The sequence below is a fragment of the Zosterops lateralis genome, assembly GCF_965231275.1.
Source record: "Zosterops lateralis genome assembly, chromosome: 32".
NCBI lineage: Eukaryota > Metazoa > Chordata > Aves > Passeriformes > Zosteropidae > Zosterops > Zosterops lateralis.
The window spans coordinates 2,571,638-2,591,331 of record NC_139792.1 but is presented as its reverse complement, the minus strand read 5'-3'; the positions used below and the strand labels follow the sequence as shown (position 1 = coordinate 2,591,331).

General features: G+C 65.3%; 2 protein-coding genes across 2 annotated transcripts in view; both read right to left on the bottom strand.

The window, feature by feature from the left end:
* Positions 1-123: 123 nt before the first annotated feature.
* Positions 124-3,823, bottom strand: PIP4K2C (phosphatidylinositol-5-phosphate 4-kinase type 2 gamma). Its single transcript, XM_083881152.1, has 10 exons — positions 3,637-3,823; positions 3,163-3,260; positions 2,965-3,061; positions 2,741-2,881; positions 2,527-2,673; positions 2,406-2,444; positions 2,040-2,153; positions 1,477-1,723; positions 1,282-1,385; positions 124-793 (listed from the first exon to the last, which is right to left on the bottom strand). Exons 1-10 carry the CDS (start codon positions 3,796-3,798, stop codon positions 713-715), a joined length of 1,230 nt encoding a protein of 409 aa, XP_083737278.1. The 5' UTR covers positions 3,799-3,823; the 3' UTR covers positions 124-712.
* Positions 3,824-7,630: 3,807 nt separating this feature from the next.
* Positions 7,631-19,694, bottom strand: part of KIF5A (kinesin family member 5A) — a gene marked incomplete at its 5' end in the record, with an annotated part of 16,868 nt that continues 4,804 nt past the window's right edge. Inside the window, 18 exon segments of the mRNA XM_083881010.1 lie at positions 7,631-7,728; positions 8,042-8,130; positions 8,211-8,238; positions 8,347-8,417; positions 8,950-9,058; positions 9,602-9,815; positions 10,844-10,948; positions 11,181-11,252; positions 11,338-11,398; positions 11,867-11,968; positions 12,903-13,012; positions 13,436-13,503; positions 13,888-14,005; positions 14,678-14,866; positions 15,401-15,684; positions 17,651-17,834; positions 18,745-18,813; positions 19,221-19,426. Coding sequence (XP_083737136.1) covers positions 8,052-8,130; positions 8,211-8,238; positions 8,347-8,417; positions 8,950-9,058; positions 9,602-9,815; positions 10,844-10,948; positions 11,181-11,252; positions 11,338-11,398; positions 11,867-11,968; positions 12,903-13,012; positions 13,436-13,503; positions 13,888-14,005; positions 14,678-14,866; positions 15,401-15,684; positions 17,651-17,834; positions 18,745-18,813; positions 19,221-19,426 — 2,069 coding nt within the window. The 3' untranslated portion in view covers positions 7,631-7,728; positions 8,042-8,051.

Below are 19,694 nucleotides of genomic sequence, written 5' to 3'. Positions count from 1 at the left end.
AGTGCGGAACTCGGGGGTCCCGGAGAAAGAGGGGTCCCAGGGAAAGGGGGGGGTCCCGGGGAAAGGGGGGGCCCGAGGCGGGTGAGGGGCGCAGAGGAGTCCAGGGAACGGGGCAGACTCAGGGCCGGTTCAATAATTTATTTCTCGGGGTACGGAGCAGGGGAAGAAGCCCCATAAAATGGGGAGGGGGAGAGGGGGACACGACATACGACACTCCCACAAATGGGGGGCAGGGGTGTCAGCCCAGCAGGGCCCCGCCCTCCCAGGGGTCACACCAGGCCGGGGTCCTCCCCTGACCCCCGGGAGCTGCAGTAAAGGGGGGGAGCTGTGGACCCCCCCCAGGTCCCACATGGAGGGGGGCAGGGTGTGTCCCCCCAGTCAAATTCGGAAGAGGGTCGAGGGCTGCACCCCCAGGAGGTCATGAGCGGGGGCCCATTTCACCCCCCCTCCCTGGGGCAAGTAGTGTTTGACCCTCTCCCAGCTTTGGGAGAGGCAGAAGGGTCCCAGAGCCCCTTGGGCAGGAGGGGGGCACCCCAGATCCGCCCTAGTGCCGGGGCCAGAGCCCCCCAGGACCCCTTACATAAAGTTAAGGCACTTGAGTAGTGAAATTCCACTGGGGAGGGGGGGCTGTTGTGGGCGCCCTGGGCGTTTGGGGAGGGGGCAGCACACCCTAGGGGGTTTTGGTCCCACGGGAAGGGGCTGGGGGCCCCCCTCAGGCAAAGATGTTGGTGATGAAGTCGAGGAAGCGCTTGGCGTATTGCTCGGGGTGCACCGTGGAGATCTCGGCTCCAGCCTGGGGGGCACCGGGTCAGACCCCAGGAACACCCCAGGAACAGAGCCCTGCCCCAGATACCCCGGGAACCACCCTCACCCCAAAATGACCCCCCACAACACCCCTGGGAATTGACCCTCATCCCAAATGACCCCCAAAAACACCCCTGGGAACTGACCCCACCCCAAAATGACCCCCACAACACCCCTGGGAAGTGAATCCCTCCCCCAAACTCCCCCACAGGAACCAACAGCTGCCTGGACATCCCTGCAGCTTCACCTGAGCCCCCCACAGCCACCTCCAGTCCAACCTCCCCACATCCCCCACCCCTCCTGCCCCCCAGACCCTGCCAGGTGTTTAACCCCCCTCAAAACCTCTCCCGAAGGGTCACCCCAGGTGCCCCCAACCCCTTCCTCTGCCCGCCCTCAGCACTACAACAACCCCCGTCCCCAAAAAAACAAGGGGGAGCCCTGCCACCCCCCATTTAGGGGGTGCTCCCCCCCACTCACCCCATGTTTGACAGTCTTGGCCGCGTGCGCCGCCTTCTTGCGGGCGTCGTACTGGGTGAGGACATCGATCAGCCCCATGAAATAAACCTCGCGCCGGGGGGCTCCTGGGGGGCACAGCGAGGGGGGCTCAGCGCTCCCTGCAGCCCAAACCCCTCCCCACGACCCCCCCGATCCCAAATTCCCCCTCCAGCTCACCCTCAGCCCCACGCAGGGCGTACACATCCACACAGGGGTCGAACTCCCCGGGCCCCAGGGGCCGGTAGGAGTTGAGGAGCCCCCCCAGGCCCTCCGGAGAGGTGCCATAGGGGTCCCCCAGCCCCCCCTCGTCACCCCCTCCAAGCTCCTCTTCCTCCAGCTCCTCCTCCTCCTCCTGCTCCCCTCGTTCCACCTCGTGGATGCCCAGGAGCAGGCTGTAGTCCATCAGCTTTTGCTGCACCAGGAACTGGCGGGCAACGGAAGGGATTGGGGTGGGGGCCAAGCCAAAGCCCTCGGGGGCTGCACCCCAAAACCCCCAGAGCCTGGGTATGGCCCCCCCAAATCCCCAGAGCCTGGACACTGAGATGGGGACCCCCCACAAGCATCGAACACTGGACATGGTCCCCAAAAACCCCTTGGACTCCCAGGGCTGGGGGGACAACCCAGGGGTCATTAGGGCCCTTCAAACCCTCATAGCCTGAGCACTGGGAGGACAAACAAAGGGTCATTTGGGGTGGGGGCCCCCTCGATGGTTCCCTGGGGGTGCAGCCCCCAGTTCCCACCTCCACATCCCGCTTGAGCTTGTCCATGAACTCGCGCTGCTGCTCCTCCTCCACAAACACCTTCTCGTTCTTGTTGAGGAAATCCACATCCTTCAGCGTGGGCAGCTCCTTGCCCTGGGGAGGGAGTGGGGGGCAGCCCCACGGACACCCCTGAGCTGGAGGGGGCTGCAGGACCCTCCCAGCAGAGGCTGTGCCTGTGGGGGTCACGGGCCAGCCCCTCCTCAGGGGAAGGAGCCCTCACTGGGGGAGAGAGGGCAGGTAATGAGCTGTCAGAATTGCAGGGAAGGGAAAACGAGGCCTGGAGACATCCCTTGCTAAATTTGGGGGCTTTTCAGCCTTGTCACTGCCTTGTCACTGTCACTGTACCTTCTCCTTGTCACTGGCCTCTCGGTCCACAAGGGAGCCCTGCAGAGGAGGGAACAGAAAGTTTTTGTGGGGAAGCAGCCCCATAAGAGGAGCCAAGGGGGTTCAGGGGACACCCCAATACCTTCAGGTCATACTTCCTGTGCACGGGCAGGCGGTGGCTGAAGAGGTTCCTCATGACCAGCAGGTAGGTGTCCTCGCTGTCCACGCTCACCCGGTACATGCCCAGGAACCGCGGCAGCAGCGTCTGCCCGTGGCACTGCACCACGTACTGGGGGGGAACAGAGCTGACACAGCCGTGCCTGGGGACCCCCCTGCACCCCACAGACCCCCCATACCTGGTGGTAGTGGGACAGCAGCCCGTGGACATCGGCCACGTCCTCGCTGGACAGCTCCTTCAGCACCAGTGTCCGGTCGGCCGAGAGCAGCAGGCGGTGACCACTGCCCGCCCAGCGAGGGGGGCTCCGGGTCAGGGACACCTGGGGAGGCACAGGGGAGGGGACAAGTGGCCAGGAGCCCCGGGAGGGCCCAAGGATCCCCCCCAAAGCGCCCCCTCGCCCACCTGGTAGTCCTGGTCGTCGACACTGAAGCGCTCACGCAGATTGCGGAACACCTGGGGACAGTATTCCTTGAACTTGAAGTGGCTGGGCAGGTTCTCCCTGAGTTTGGGGGGGTTCGTGGCACGAACGTGAGTTTTTGGGTGTCCTCCGCTGCAGGACAGTCCCCCCACGCCCATTCCTCCCTCCCCCGTGCCGCTCACCTGTTGAACAGGTGGTTGTTGACCTTGATTTTGGAGCTGGCCTTGAAGTCGTCGGGCAGCAGCATCACGGGCAGCGGCACCTGGCTCAGCTCGTTGATCTGGGGAGGGCGCGTTGGGATCCCTGGGAAACACCCCCGGGTCCTCCGGCACTACCCAACCCCCAGGGGTCCCCCCAGTGTGGGACAGGGGGTGATGGGGATCCCGGGGGGATGGAGCCAAGGGATGGGGGACATGGAATCCCGGGCTCCGGGGGAAATGACGGTCCCAGGGAAGGGACACGGTGGTCCCGAATGGGGGGACTGGGGGGATTCCGGGGAAAACACACGAGGGGCCCGGAAGAAGAGGTACGGAGATCCCGGGTGGGGGACTGGGACCGGGGATCCCGGGGCCCTTGGCCGGGGAGGGGAACCGGGGGTGGGGCGGGGGGAGCGGGGGTCCCGGGGTCCCGCGGGGGTCTCAGTGCCGGGTCCTGACCTGGTGCGTCACCCCCCAGCCCAGCACGGCCAGCAGCGGGTCCGCGGCCCGCGGCAGCTTCACGCGCTGCGGCACGAAGCGCTTCTGCTTCTTCTTGGTGCGGGCGGCGCCGGGGCCGGGGCCGGGGCCGGGACAGGGACCCGCCGCCGCCGCCGCCGCCATGGCCGCCGCTTCCGCCCCCGCCGCCGCTTCCGCCCGGCCCCGGCGCGGGCCCGGAACCCGGAACCCGGAAGTGGCGCCAGGAGATGGGCGGGGCCTGCCCTGAGGGGCTGCCGGCCGCTAGGGGGCGCCAGAGGCCGCGGGCGGCACGTGCGGCACGTGCAGGGGCGTGGGAAACCGACAGGGGGCGCCCGACACCGCGGGGACACGTGACAGGGACACGTGATCCCACAGGGACAGGACAGGGACACGTGTGACACCTGCTGGGGACACGTGTCTGAGCCCACGGGGACACGTGTGACACCTGCTGGGGACACGTGTCTGAGCCCACGGGGACACGTGTGGCACCTGCAGGGGACAGCTGTGGTATTGCCACAGGGGACACGTGTGACACCTGCAGGACACGTGTGACACCAACAGGACATGTGTGACACCAACAGGACACATGTGACAGCTGCAGGACACGTGTGACACCTGCAGGGTACAGCTGTGGTATTGCCACAGGGGGCACATGTGACACCTGCAGGACGTGCATAGGGGGCATGTGTGACACTGACAGAGGACATATGTGATCTCCATGGAAGACATTTGTGATCCCTGCAGGGGACAGGTGTGACCCCACAGGGACAGGTGTGACCCCACAGGTGTGGAGCGCTGCCATGGCGGTCTTCATGTGTGCCCTGATCAGCTCCAGGTGTGTCATGGGTGTGTCCAAGCTCCTTACGTGGGACAGGTGGAGCAGGAGAGGTGCTGGGACAGCCCCAGGGACATTAGAGAGTGTTTGATTGTGCTGACATGGGCAATGAGGAGAAAGATAGTGATGAAGGTGACAGTGAAGGTGACAATGAGGGTGACATTGAAGGTCACAATGATGAAGGTGACAATGCTGATGACAATCATGAAGGTGACAGTGAAGGTGACACTGATGAAGATGATAATGAAGGTGACGATGATGACAATCATGAAGGTGACAGTGAAGGTGACACTGATGGAGACAATGATGATGATGAAGGTGACAATGAAGATGCTGATGAAGGTGACGGGGCCCACGGGTGAAGGGCAGGGGAGGGCCAGCAGCCCCTCCTGTTCTGGGCCCCCGTCCAGGATGAGGGCTGGGACTGTCCTGCAGAACTCCCACGGCCCTCGGGCACCTTGGCCCGATGTCACCTGGACACTGACCCAGCCCAGGAGGCTCCTGAGTGTGTGAGACAGAACTGGGACCTGAGCCAGCCTGAGGAGGGGCAGGACTGGTCATTTGTGGCCAGGGAAGAGCCGCTGGGGACAGTGGCACTTGGGCAGAGTGACCACAATGTGCTGGAGTTCTCCATTCTGGGACAGGGAAGGAGGGACACCAGAACTGCTCCCTCAGATGTCACAGACAAGTCCTGCTTCTCCAGCCTGGTGTCCTCCTGTCACCAAGTGATCGCTCAGCAGGGAGGGGCAGGCTGGGCTGTGTCTCCCTGCACTCAGGAAGGCTCTGGATGTGTCCCACTGCAACCAGAACAGCTCTGGATGTGTCCCTGCTCTTTAGGACAGCTCCGGATGTGTTTTTCTGCAATCAGGACAGCTCTGGATGTGTGTCTCCCTGCAATCAGGACAGCTCTGGATGTGCCTCTGCATTCCAGGAAGGCTCTGGATGTGTCCCTGCACTTCAGGAAAGTTCTGGGTGTGTCTCTCTGCAATCAGGACAGCTTTGGATGTGTCCCTGCAATCAGGAAAATTCTGATGTCTCCCTGCAATCAGGACAGCTCTGGATGTGTCCTTGCACTCCAAGACAGCTCTGGATGTGTTTTTCTGCAATCAGGAAGGCTCTGGATGTGCCTCTGCACTTCAGGAAAGCTCTGGATGTGTCCCTGCACTCAGAAAAGCTCTGGAGGTGTCTCCCTGCAATCAGGAAGGTGTCTGGTGCTGTCTCCCGCAGAAGTGTCTGACCGTGGGTTGGGTGGGTGGATCTTTCCTGGGGACAATCCCTGCTGGCCCAGGGGCTGGGGGAGAAGGGAACCAAGCCCGGGGGGGGCAGGACCAGTGAGGCTCCCCAGGGCGGGTGTTGGGGCTGCTGCTGTTTCACACCTTTATTGATGACCTGGATGAGAGGCCGAGGGCACCCACAGTGACACCGAGCTGGGTGGGATGTGGATCAGCTGGAGGGATCAGGACAGGCTGGATCCATGGGCTGAGAATGGAGCCAGCAGGGTGAGGGTCACCCCGCAGGGTGAGGGTCACCAAGGTCACCACATCCCCATGGAATACTCCAGGCTGGGGAAGGAGAGGCCAGAGAGCTGCTGGGGACAGGGGCTGGACGTGAGCCCAGCGTGGGCAATGTCACCTGGGCTGAGTCAGGACTGGCCAGCAGGACCAGGGCCAGCCTGTCCCCTGTGCTGGGCACTGCTGAGGCCACACCTGGGGCTGTGTCCCCTCAGCTCAGAGGACTTTGAGGAGCTGGAGTGGGTCCAGAGAAGGGAGCGAGGCTCAGGAAAGGTCTGGAAAGGAGAGGGGCTCGAGGAGGACCCCATGGCTCTCCTGTCCCTGACAGGGCGTGGCACTGAGGTGGGGCTGGTCCCTCCTGCCCTATCCCGAGGAAACCGCCTTAAATTGAGGGAGGGCAGGATTAGGGATCAGAAAATGTTTGACTGTTGGAGTGGTTGGGTACGGGAAGGTGGGGAGGGTGGGGGTGTGGGGTGTCCCTGGGGGTTCAAGAGGTGTGACACCTGCAGGGATGTGTGACACCTGCGGGGACGTGTGTGACACCTGCAGGGAGAGGTGCGACACCTGCAGGGCCAGGTGTGATCACCACTGGGACAGGGGCGTGGGAAACCAAAAGGGAGCGTCTGATCCCTGTAGAGGACAGGTGTGACCCCACAGGGGACAGGTGTGTGGCCCGTATGGGGACATGTGAGCCCATATAGGACAGGGGGGACTCGTGTGTGTCCCCTGTAGGCGACACCGGCAGTCCCTGCTGGGGAAACCGATAGGGGGAGCCCGATCCCCATAGGGACAGGTGTGACACCTGAAAGGGACACCTGCGATCGCCACAGGGGACTCGTGCGACACCTGCAGGGAACAGGTGTGACTCCTGCAGGGGGTGTGGGAAACCGATAGGGGGCGCCTCTTCCCTACAGCGACAGATGCGACCCCACAGGGACAGGTGTAACCGCTATGGGACAGATGTAACTTCTATAGGGACAGGTGTGACCCCACAGGGAGAAGTGTGACCGCTATGGGGACAGGTGTGATCTCTATGGGGACAGGTGTGACCTCACAGGGACAGGTGTGGCACCTACAGGTGAGTACAGTGGGGGTCCCACTCCCCCCTCCCCAGATCCCGTGTCCTTCCCGCTCCTCTGAATGCCTGGTGTCCCCCCAAATGCCCCGTGTGACCCCAGCCCCCCGAGCCCCCCGAGCTCCCCCAGACCCCCTCCAGCCTCCCCTAGTCCTACCAGCCCCCCCCAGCCCCCCGAGGCCCCCCAGCCCCCGCAGCCCCCCCGAGCCCCCTGAGCTCCCCCAGGCTCCTCTCAGCATCTCCAGCCTTTATTGAGCCTCCGGCTGCGCTGGGCGGGACATGCAGCGCTGGGGGGGGCGGGGGGGGGACACGGGGACCCCCCCACGCCAGAACGGCCCGGACGGTCCTGTGGGGGGTGAGGGGGGGGCACAGCCGAGATGCCAAGCGAGGGGACCCGGGGGGTGCGCGGGGAGGGGGCTGCCCCCCACTTGTGGGGCCGGGCCGGGGGGGGCGACATTCTCCAGGTCCGCGTTAAGGCAGCTCGGGCGGCCCCCGGCACCGCCCCCACACTGGGCGGGCCCCCCGGGATCGGGGTGCCCCGGGGGGGTCCTGGTGGGAGGGGGGGAGCGGCCCCCCCGGCACGGGCGAGCGTGGCACGAGCACAGGACACGGGTGACACCTGGACATGCGAGCGGAGCCGGGTCGGGCAGGACCTGGGGGGGAGACGGGGGTTGGGGGGCTGGAGCCAGCCCGGGGGTCCCCCAAGGATGGGGGGAGTCCCTCAGAGCCTGCAGGGCTCGGACAGGGGATGGAGAGGTGTGGGGGGGTCTGGGAGTAATGGGGTGTGGGGATTTGGGGACATCCAGGGGACAGCGAGGGCTGGGGGACACCCGGGGAATGGGGGGGATGTGGGGGTCGGGGTCACTCCAAGGACGATGGGGATTCCCTGAGGAAGGGGAGACGGGAGTCCCCGGGGGTCTGTGAGGAATGAGGTGGGCGGGGGTCCCGTACCTGGGGGTCCCGTACCTGGGGGGCATTAACTGGCTGCCGTCTCCTGGCGCAGGGGGAAGAGTTTGGCCGCCTCCTCGGCCTCGCAGGCGCAGGACAGGTCACTCCTGGGGGGGCGCGGGGTGTCAGCCGGGACCCCCCCCCCCCCATCCGAGACCCCCCCCCCAGCCGCCGCCCCCCCCCTCACCTGTTGTCGTTGATGTCTGTCACGTTCCCTGCAGGGAAGAGCAGCAGTTCCAGTGGCGGCGTTTGGGAACACCCCACCCGCCATGACACCACCCCAAAACTGGGGACACCCCCACGTCCCCAGGCCCCCCCCTCACCATTATCCACGTTGAGCTGCTGGTAGGAGTCCGGGGGGCTGCTGGAGAGCGTGGGGGGGCCGCTGGCAAAGCTGGGGGGGAACACACAGGGACAGGGGGACAGAGACCTTGAGACCCCCCTGGGCACTGCTGGCACGAGGGGGGTGCCCTTCTGCCTCTCCCGCCCCTCAGAAATCTGTGCCTGCCCCCCCCCCCCTCCAAGAATCCCCCTCTGCCCCTGCACCCCCCTGTGCCTCCTTCCCCTCCCCACAGGACCCCCCACCCTCCCCACACCCCCCATGCTATGGGGACAGGTGTGACCCCAGAGGGACAGGTGTTACCCCACAGGGACAGGTGGGATTGCTATGGGGACAGGTGTGACCCCAGAGGGACAGGTGTTACCCCACAGGGACAGGTGGGATTGCCATGGGGACAGGTGTGGCACCTACAGAGCATCCCGTGCCGGTGGGGGTCCCACTCCCCCCTCCCCATATCCCGTCTCCTTCCCGCTCCCCCGAATGCCTGGTGTCCCTCCAAACGCCCCGTGTGACCCCGCTCCCCGAATGCGCCCCCCGCCCTCCCCGCACCCCCCCGTGATAACCCCCCGGCCCCGCCCGCACTCACAGGCCGTGGGGGCCGGGCAGGGGGCCCGCCCCGGGGTACCCCTGGAACAGGCTGTTGGTGTAGCTCAGCCCGGTGGGTGACGGCACCTGCCCCGGCCGCACCGGCTTGGCTGGGGGGGCACGGGGGGTGAGGGGCGCTGGCTGGCACCCGGCACCCCCAGGGAGCCCCCCCAGAGTGTGTGACACCCCCTGGGCCGGGCCCTATGCCCTTGCAGGGGGTCTCAGCACCAGCACCCCAGATGGGTACCCACCCTGCACCCACCCTACACCCCCCGTGCCCACCCTGCCCACCTTGCACCCCCCACGCCCCCTGCACCCCCCGTGCTCACCGTGCACCCCAGGGCCCGGTTCCACTCCATGCTGTGCACCCCATGTGCCCACCCTGCACCCCTGAGCACCCCATTGCATCCCCCCCTGTGCCCGCAGCTCCCACACCCTGCACCCCCCGTGCCCACCCTGCACCCCTGTACCTGTGCCCACCCTGCACCCTGAACCCCCTGCACCTCCTGTGCCCTCCGTGCCCACCCTGCACCCCTGTACCTGTGCCCACCCTGCACCCTGAACCCCCTGCACCTCCTGTGCCCTCCGTGCCCACCCTGCACCCCTGTACCTGTGCCCGCCCCGCCCCCGGTGCCCGCCGTGTCCCCCGTTACCGATGTGGGCTCCGGGCCCCCGCCGCGCCCCCCGGGCCCGCACGGCCTCGCGGATCCGCTCCACCTCCTGCTGGTACCGGCGCTTGTCGAGCCGCGCCCCCTCCTTGGCCGCCCTCAGCGCCCCCTCCAGGGCCTGCACACGCCCAGCCGTAGCTCGCAGCCGCTTCTCCAGCTTCGGAAGCTCACAACGCAGGTCTGCATTGTCACGGACCAGCTGTGCGACACGTCAGTACCGGCACCGGCCCTGGGACCCCCGCCGGGACCCCCACGGCACCTGCCGTGGCACCCGAGCCTGCCCCTGCCCCTGCCCCGCACTCACCGGCACCTGCCCGGCCCCCCCCGCCCCCACAGCGCACGGACCCGCTGTGCCACACGGCGGTACCGGCACCGGCACCGGGACCGCACCGGGACCGGGACCCGCACCCTCCATCACCCGGCACCGGGACCCCACCGGGACCGCACCGGGACCAGGACCGGGACCGCACCCACCATCACTCGGCACCAGCACACACCGGCACATCCACATCCACCCACAGCCGCCGGTACCGGCCCCGGCAGCTGCACCCACCGGCACCGGCACCGGGCACCCACCGGCGCGGCCGCCGCAGCCCAGCCCCGCAGCCCCGGGGAGCTTCCAGCGGTGCCTCGGGGGGCTCCCAGAGCCCCCAGCCGTGCCTGGGTGGGGGTCCCGGTGCCCCAGGGGTACGTGAGGGGGGTCTCAGCCCCCCAGCAGTGCCCCGGGGTGTCCCAGCCCCCAGCGGTGCCCCTATGGCCATGCAGCAGTGGGGCTGTGCTGGGGGGCAGTGAGGAGGGGGCTCCACAGCCGGGGGGGGGCAGGCAGGAAGGTGCCGGTCAGAGCGGTGCCCCCCACCCCGCAAACCCGGGGGCTTCCAGGGGGGCAGAGGAGACTGGGGGGGGTCTATTGCCCTCCGCAGGGGGAGTGGGGGGTTTTTCCCGCGTGGGTGCCGGGGGGGGGCTCAGTACCTTGGACACCCAGAGCTCCAGCTGGGGAGGAGGCAACGGGGGGCAACAGAGCCGGCGTCAGCGAGGGGCCCGGGGGTCACCCCGGGATGGGAGGGGGCTGGATGGAGCAGGTGCAGCACCCAGGGATGGGGGGCAGGAGGAAAAGGGGCGCTGAGGGGTAACGCCGCAGGGGGCACCAGGAAAGCGAGGGGAGGCTGCAGAGCTGGAGAGGCCCTGGGGTGGGGACCCCCTGTCCCCCCCCGTGCCCCCCCCGCGCACCTGTTTGTGAACCTTTGTAAGCTGCTCCAGGTTGTTCTCAAGAAAGGAAATCTTCTGCTTCTGGGAGTGGAGCCCCCCACTGTCCTCGGGTTCCAGCTCTGCGCTCTGCGGGCACGGGGAGACCCATCAGAATCAGATCCCTCCACTGGGAAACGCTCCCCTTCCCCTTCCCCTTCCCCTTCCCCTTCCCCTTCCCCATCTCTGACCCCACACTCTCCCCATACCCCACTTTCAGTCCCCCCCATTTGTCCCCTCTTTTACCCCCCCATCCCCCTTTTCTCTTTCTTTCCCCCCTTTTTCCTCTTTTTCCCCTTTTTCCCCTTTTTCCCCCTCTCACTTTCTTGACTCGAGTCGTGACGTCTTGAACAAACAGCTTGCGCAAGTTGTGGAGGGTCTGGAGTTCACGAGCCTGGGGGAGGCAGGGGGTGAGGGGGTGCACAGGGACCCCCAGACCCCCCCAGGCTCCCCTGAGCCCCCCAAGCCTCCCCACCTACCACGGTCTCCTCCAGCCCCTTGAGGTCCTGCTTGGACTGTTCGTGGCGCTCGTAGAGGAGTCTGGGGGACAGGAACCCCAAAGTTAGGGGGGCTCAATCCAAGGGGGGACACCCCTGGGTTTAGGGGGCAACCCAAGATTGGAGGGGTCAATACAAGGAGGGGAGGGCACCCCAAAGGTGGGAGGGGCACTTCAAGCTTGAGAGGAACACCAAGAAAATGGAGATGTCCTTCCAAGGTTACGGGGGTCACCCCAACGTTGAGGAGCACTTCAAAGTTGGGGGGGTCACTTGAAGGTTGAGGGATGTCAGGGGGTCCCAGGAGGCTCTGGGGGTCAGGTTTAGGGTCCCAAGGATGGGTCCTGGGGGCTCTGGGGTTTGGGGTTCCTGGCATGTCAGCAGGGTTGTGGGGGATGGAGTTGGGGTCCTGTGGTGAATCCCTGCTGGGTTCTGGGAGTTGGGGTCCCCAGGTTGGATTGGGGTCCCGAGGGGAGCCCCAGAGGCCCCTGGGTTGGGGTCCTGGGGGTCTCACGTGAGCTCCTGCAGCCGCGCAGCCTTGGCCCTCTCCTCGGCCCGCAGCGCCTCGTGCTCTGCCCGCAGCCGCTCCAGCTCCAGCTCCAGCTTCTGGTTCTGGCTGTGACGGACACACGGACACAGGTCAGGCATGGATGGACACTGGGACACGGATGGGTGGTCAGGAACAGAGGATAGATGGGTGAGGGAAGGATGGATGGACAGGGCTGGATGGAGGGGTGGACATTTGGATGGGGAGAACAGGAGGCCATGGATGGACAGACATGGGGTCAGGGGATGGACAGACTGATGGACATGAGGCCAAGGGAGCTGAGGATGGATGGACAGCATTCAGGGGATGGATGGATGGATGGATGGATGGATGGATGGATGGATGGATGGATGGATGGATGGATGGATGGATGGAGGGATGGATGGATGATGGAGGGATGGATGGATGGATGGATGGATGGATGGATGGATGGATGGATGGATGGATGGAGGGATGGATGGATGATGGAGGGATGGATGGATGGATGGATGATGGATGATGGATGGATGGATGATGGATGGATGATGGATGGATGGATGATGATGATGGATGGATGGAGACAGATCTACAAGGGGATTGTCCTTCCCTGCCCCCACTGTCCATCCCTTCACGGATGAGTCAGGGAAGGGACAGGGAGGGGCTGGGGACAGCCTGGATAGGGCTGAGATCAGCATCAGGGCCAGGGCTAGGTCATGGCTGGGCCAGACATGGGTAAGTGGTCAGGGCCAGGGTCAGGGTCAGGGCCAGGTCAGGGTCATGGTCTGGCCTGGGTTGGGGGGGTCAGGTTTTTGAGTCAGGGCCAGGATCAGGGTCAGGGTCAGGGTCTGGCCTGGGTTGAAAGGGGTCAGGTTTTGGGTCAGGGCCAGGATCAGGGTCATGTTCAGGGCCAGGATCAGGGTCAGGGTCGGGGTCTGGCCTGGGTTGAAAGGGGTCAGGTTTTGGGTCAGGGCCGGGTCAGGTTCACGTCAGGGGTCAGGGCCGGGGTCCAGCCGGGGTCACTCACTCCCGCAGCTCATCGATGGTTTTCTGCCGCTCGTTGACCTCGTCCCGCAGCCGCGCCAGCTGCTTGTGCTGGGCCTCACGTTGGCTCTCCAGCTGCAGCTCCAGCGCCGCCTGCGCCCGCGGGGGGACTCAGCTCAGGGCACCCCGGGCACCCCCAGGGACCCCAACATTTCCTGGGCACCTCAGCACCTCCCGGGGACCCACACACCCCAACACTGGTGGGGACCCCACACCCCAACATCTCCTGGGAACTGCACCCACATTCCCAGCAAGTCCTTGGACCTGACGTCTCCCAGGGACCCCCACACCCCTACACCCAGCCTCCCAGAGACCCCAACCCCCTCAGCTCCCCCCAACACCCCACAGACCCCCCAGCATCACCCAGAACGCCCCAGCACCCCAGGGACCCTCCCCAACTTGAGCATACCTCACACACCCTAAGAACCCCCAGCTGCCCCCCACCCCTGCCAAATCCCCACACCCTTCAGGGACCCTGAATCCCCCACGGTTGCTGTGCCCCCCTGCACCCCTCACCTTGACCTCGTCCGTGTCCTGGCTCTCATCCTGCTCCCGCTGCTTCCGAGCTGCCCCCTGTGCAGCCTCTGTAGGACCCAGCAGGACAGGGACCCCTCAGCCCCCCGAGTCCCGCTGTGCACTCCCCAACCCCCCAGTCCCCTCCATGCCCCCCAACCCTCCATACTCCACCCAAACCCCCGTGCCCCCATCCCCCTGAGCCCCCTGTACCACCCCATACTCCCCCAGCCCCCCGTGTCCCCCTGTGCCACCCATTTCCTCCCATTCCCTTGAGCCCCCAGTGCCCCCAGCCCCCCGCTACTCCTCCCACGTCCCTGAGCCCCCACCCCCCGTGCCCCCACCCTGCGCCTGCAGCCGCGCCATTCCCCTGGACTCCCCCCGATCCCGAGCCTCCCGTGCCCCCAAGCCCCCCGTGCTCCCTGTCCCCCGCCCCAAGCCCCCCGTGCCCCCACCCTGCGCCTGCAGCCGCGCCAGCTCCTCCCCGAGCGCGTCGTGCGCCTCCTCCAGGTGCCGCTTGCGCAGCTCCAGACTCTGCGCGTACTCGGTCAGCGAGCGGATCTTGGCCTCGTGCTGCACCGGCACCGGCACCGGCCTCAGCCTCCGCCCGGGGGCACCGGCACCCCCCGGCACCCCCCGGCACCCTCCGGCACCCCCCGGCACCCCCCGGCACCCACCCCGCACCATCCCCCCAACACCCGCGGGGGCTCCACCCTGGCGACCCCCAACCCCAGGACCAGCCCCAGGTGTCACCTGACCCTCCCGGGGGCACCCCCACTGGCCCGCCCAGAGCCACCAAGTCTCCAGCACAGCGGAGTCAAACCCCCAGGTCACCAAACCCAGGGCCACCTGACCCTTGAAGCCACCAAACTCTGGGCCCCCTGAGCCCTGGGGTCACCAAATGCAGGGCCACCAAACCCTCGGACCAATAAACTCTGGTGCCACCAAATCCTCGGACCAATAAACTCTGGTGCCACCAAACCCAGGGCTAAGAAATCCCAGGTCACCAAACCCCAGGTCAACAAACCCCAGGGAAACCACACCCTGGGGCCACAAAAACCTGGGGACACAGAACCCCCAGGCCACCAAACTCTGCGGACACCAAACCCTTCAGCTGCCAAACCTGGTGTCACCAAATCCCAGGGACACAAAACTCTGGGCCACCAAACCCCGGAGCGGCTAACCCTCGTGCCACCAAAGCACAGGGTCCCCGTGGCAGTGGCACTGTCCCCGCCCCCGGCGCACCTGGGAGATGAGGAGCTGGCAGGAGGACAACTCGCGCCCTGTCACCTCCAGCTTGCGGTGACACTCCACCTGCAGGTTCTCCAGCTGCCGGCAGCGCTTCACCACCGACTTCACCTCGGACTTGATCTTGCTGATGTAGAGTCGGGCAACGGCGAACTCCTCCTCGATGGCCCCGCTCACCTCCACCGGCTGGGCAGGGCAGGGGCACAGGGAGGGCACAGCGTGGGTATGGCATGGCACAGGTGTGTGTCACACACAGGTATGGCACGGCACAGCATGGGACAGGTGTGTATCACACACAGGTATGCCATGGCATGGCATGGCATGGCATGGCACATGTGTGTACCACACACAGGTATGGCATGGCATGGCACAGGTGTGTACTGCACACAGGTATGGCACAGCATGGCTTGGCACAGCTGTGTACCACTCACAGGTATGCCATGGCATGGCACAGGTGTGTACCACACACAGGTATGGTATGGCACAGCATGGCATGGCACAGGTGTGTACCACACACAGGTACACCGTGGTGCGGGCACAGCATGGCACAGCCAGCACACAGGTGTGGCACGGCATGGTGCTGAATGGTGCAGCCATGGCACGGGCACAGTGTGACACAGGCGTGGCAGAGACACACCAACGCAGGTAGGGCGCGGCAGGGGCACGTCCCACACGGCAAAACCCCCGCCCCGTGCCCCCCGTGCCCCCCGTGCCCCTCACCAGTTTGATGTCGCCGCTGCCCACCAGGGCGCTGAGCTCGCTGAGGTCCCGCAGGAGCCCGTTGAGCACCTCGGCGGCGCGGCGGCGCTGCTGCCCCCCGAGCTCCCGCGCCCGCGACAGCTCCGACTCCAGCGACAGAGTGGTGGCCTGCGACACCGACAGGGCCGGGCTGGCACCGGGGACAGCGGCACCCGGCACCCCCCGGGGACTCCTGGGCCACCAGGGGACAGTGGCACCCAGAACATCCCGCAGCAGCAGCTCCCGGGCACCCGCACCTCCCACACCTGAGAACCCCAAAACACCCAGACACCCTGTGCCCCCACCCCTCCTGTGCCCCCATACCCCTGCCACCCCCACGTCCCCTCACACCCAGCACACCCTGCCCCAGCAGCCCAGCACCTCCAGATGCCCCTGCCTTAATCCTCACTGCCCAGGCATCCACACAGGCACTCCCAGCACCCCCTGGTGCTGGGCACCAGCACCCCAGTACCCAGTACCACCCAGTACTATCCAGTACTATCCAGTACCACCCAGTACCGCCCATCTTGGCACCCCCAGCACCCCTCAGTAACCCTGGAACCACCCCTGTAGCACCACCCCCAGCACCCCAAGATCCCACCCATGGGGTGCCTCAGGAGCACCCAGTCTGGTGTCCCAGTTTAAGGGCAGGGTCCCTCAGTTTGGGTGCTGGTTTGAGGCAGGGGGAATCCCCTCTTCTGGTTGGGGGGTATTTCTTTTTGGGGTGTGGCTTGATGGGATAGAGAGTCCTCTCTTTGGGGTCTAGTTTGGGGTTTAAGAGGCTCCCGAGTCTGAGGCTTCTGTTTTGGGTTCACAGCATCCCAGTTTGGGTTTGGGAGTCCCAGTTTGGGCCTGGGGGAGGGGGCTTTGGGAGTTGCTGTGCCAGAGGGTGGGGGTCCCAGTGGGCTTCCCGTAGGTTTTCCAGTGGGGTCAAGGAGCCAATTTGGGTTTACCAGTGGAGTCCATGAGGGATCTAAACAGGGATCCCAAGTAGGAGCCCACTGGGGATCCTGGTCAGACACCCATGGGGGCTCCCAGTGTGACCTTGTGGAGCCCTCAGCAGGAATCCCAGCTGGACCATGGTTGTTCCCAGTAGGATCCTGCTGGGAATCCCTTTTGGGTGCCCATGGGGGCTCTCAGTAGGTTTCCCAGTGGATTCATAGTTGATGAGCCCCTTTGGGGTTCCCATTGGGGGAGTCTCAGCAGGGATCCCAGCTGAGTCCTCACGGAGGCTCCCACTAGGACCCCAGTGGGTTTCCTGTTAGGTTCCCAGCAGGACCCCACTGGAGTTCCCAGTGCAGGGTCTCAGCAGGGTCCCCGGTTGGATTCCCAGTAGGATCCTGCTGGAAATACCCACTGGGTTCCTGTGGGAATTCCCAGCAGGATCCCATTGTGAGTCCCCATGGGGCACCCATGGAGGTTCCCAGAAAGACCCTGCTGGGTTTTGCCATGATGTTTCCGTGTTGGGTTCCCAGTAGGACCCCATTGGTTTCCCAGTTGTGTTCCCTGTTGAGTTCCCCATTGATTTCCCACTGGATTTCCTGGTTGGTTTCCCTGTTGGGTTCCCATTGGTTCCCTGTTGATTTCCCTATTGGGTGCCCAGTTGGGTTTCCAAGTTGGTTTTCCTGCTGGTTTTCACATTGGTTTCCCCACTGGGCTCTCTGTTGTGTTCCCTGTTGATTTCCCTGTTGGTTTCCCCATTGGTTCCCAGATGCATGCCCCAGTTGGGTTCCCTGTTGAATTCCCAGTCAGGTTCCCACCTGAGTTTCCCAGTTGGGTTTCCAGTTGGTTTCCCCATTGGTTCCTCATTGATTTCCCCATTGATTTTCCATTGGTTTCCCTCCCTGTTGGTTTCCCCACCAACCTAGTTGGGTTCCCTGTTGATTTCCCTGTTGGTTTCCCCATTGATTCCCAGTTGGGTTTCCCAATTGGGTTCCCCATGGGTTCCCCACTGATTTCCCTGTTGACTTCCCCAATGGTTACACTGTTGGGTTTCCGTTGATTCCCATTGATTGTTGTCCCATTGGTTCCCCATTGGTTCCCCGTTGATTTCCTATTGGTTACCCTGTTCGGTTTCCCAGTTGGGTTCCCAGTTGATTTCCCCACTGATTTCCCATTGGATACCCCGTTGGGTTTCCCATTGATTTCCCCACTGCTCTCCCAGCCCAGCCCCACTGATCCCCGGTGTGTGTCCCGGTATTTCCCCACCTCGGTGCGGGCCAGCTCGTCAGCCAGCCGGCGGTTTGTGGCGCCCGGTGTCCTCGGCCTCCTGGGCCTTGCGGTCGTAGCTCCGGGCCAGCTCCTCCAGCGCCGCCAGCACCTCGGTGACCTCGGCCCGCGCCGCGCCGTGCTCGGCCCGCAGCGCTGCCAGCTCCCGGCGCGCCGCCTCGCCCCCGCCCCGCGCCGCCGCCAGCACCTGCCGGGGGGACAGGGGGCATGGGGGTCATAGGGGGGCACAAGGGTCAGAGCAGGGCACCCAGAGGAGTCCTGGGGTCAGAGTGGGGCACCCAGAGGGGTCAAGGGGGCATGGGGGGCACCCAGAGCAGTCCAGCGGTCAGGGGGGAGCATCCAGAGGGGTCCTGGGGTCAGCGTGGGGCACCCAGAGGGGTCAGAGGGGGCACAGGGGGCACAGCAGTCAGAGAGGGGCACCCAGAGGGGCACAGCAGTCAGAGAGGGGCACCCAGAGGGGCACAGTGGTCAGAGTGGGGCACACAGAGGGGCACAGGGGTCATGGGGGGCATCCCAGAGGGGCACAGCGGTCAGAGTGGGGCACCCAGAAGGGTCCTGGGGTCAGCGTGGGGCACCCAGAGGGGCACAGCAGTCAGAGTAGAGCACAGAGGGATTCAGGGGTCAGAGTGGGGCACCCAAAGGGACACAGGGGTCAGAGTAGGGCACAGAGGGATTCAGAGGTCAGAGCGGGGCACACAGAGGGGTCCAGGGGTCATGGGGAGCATCCCTGGGATCAGAGTGGGGGTCCCAGGGGTCATGGTGGGCATCCCACAGGAGACCCAGGGAGGCTCAGGTTTAAAGATCCTGGGGGGTCCCAGGGGCCGGTCCCAAAGTGGTTCTGGCAGAGTCAGCCACAGGTCACAACTGGGAGTCCCAGAAGGGTCCTAGAGGGTCCCCAGGCCAGAGTCCCAAGGAGACCTGGGGGGGTTCCAGTGAGGTCACATTGGGGTCCCAGGGGTCAGATTTTGGAGGGTCCCAGGTGAAGGGGTCCAAGGGCTCTGGGTTGGGGTCCCAGAGGGGTCCCAGGGTTCTGAGTGGAGTCCAGGGGGGTCAGTCAGACACAGAGGGTGTCACAGGGTGGGGGGCAGGGCCCTCACCTCCTCCTGGTCCAGCATCTGCTGCTTGAGCTTCTCCATGATCTGGCTCTGCTGGTTGATCTCGTCATCCTGGAGGGCACAGGAGTGTCCACAGTGCTCACCCCAGGGGCTGCAGGGGGGGTGGGGGGGGATAGAGGATCCAGGGGGGAGCTGGGAGCTGCCAGGGGGTCCAGTGTTTTCACTGCTGGGTTCCCTGTTGGATTCTCAGTTGGGTTCCCAGTTGGGTTCCCAGTTGGATTCCCAGTTGGGTTCCCCATTGGTTCCCAGCTGGATTCCCCATTGATTTCCCATTGGTTCCCTGTTGGGTTTCCCATTGCTTTCCCCACTGTGCTCCCAGCATTGGGCTGCTGAGGGTCCTGGGGGGCTGCTGGGCCGACCGGGAGGTCCCCAAGTGTCCTGGGGAGCTCAGGGGTGCTGGGGGTCCCTGGCAGGTCTGGGAGGGTCTCGGGGATCCCCACCTGGCCAGGGTTCCCCACCTTGTCATCCAGCTGTTTGTAGAGCTTGCGGATCTCCTCCTCATACTTGTGGCGCTCCTCGTCCGAGATGTGGATGACGATGGAGGAGCTGTTGTCGTTCAGGGGGGGCTCCTCGGGGGCCCCCCCTTGGCCCTCACCCGGCCCCTCGCCCGACCCCGTTTCGGCCTCGGCCTCGTTCAGCTGCTCCGTCTCGGGCACGGCCTCCCCTGTGGGGGGACACAGCCTCAGTGTCCCCATCGAGGGCTGGGGGGTCCCCCTGGATCTCAGGGTGCCCCCCAGGTGTGGGGGGTCCCCTCACTGCCCTGCCAGCTCAGCTCAGCCTCCCCTGGTGAAGGACACGGTCTCGGGGTCTCCACTGAGGGCTGGGGGCTGTTGGGGTGTGATGGGGTCCCCTCCCCACAGTTGGGGTTCCCCTCCAGATCTCCGGGTGCCCCTCCCAGTCCCGGGATGCCCCTCCCAGCTCCACCAGTGGCT

Coding starts and splice junctions, on each gene's coding strand:
- PIP4K2C (XM_083881152.1), bottom strand. CDS start 3,798: ATGGCGGCGGCGGCGGCGGCGGGTCCCTGTCCCGGCCCCGGCCCCGGC. Junction 3,261..3,636: donor GCTGGGGGGTGACGCACCAG/GTCAGGACCCGG, acceptor CGCCCTCCCCAG/ATCAACGAGCTGAGCCAGGT. Junction 2,154..2,405: donor AGGCCAGTGACAAGGAGAAG/GTACAGTGACAG, acceptor CTCCCTCCCCAG/GGCAAGGAGCTGCCCACGCT.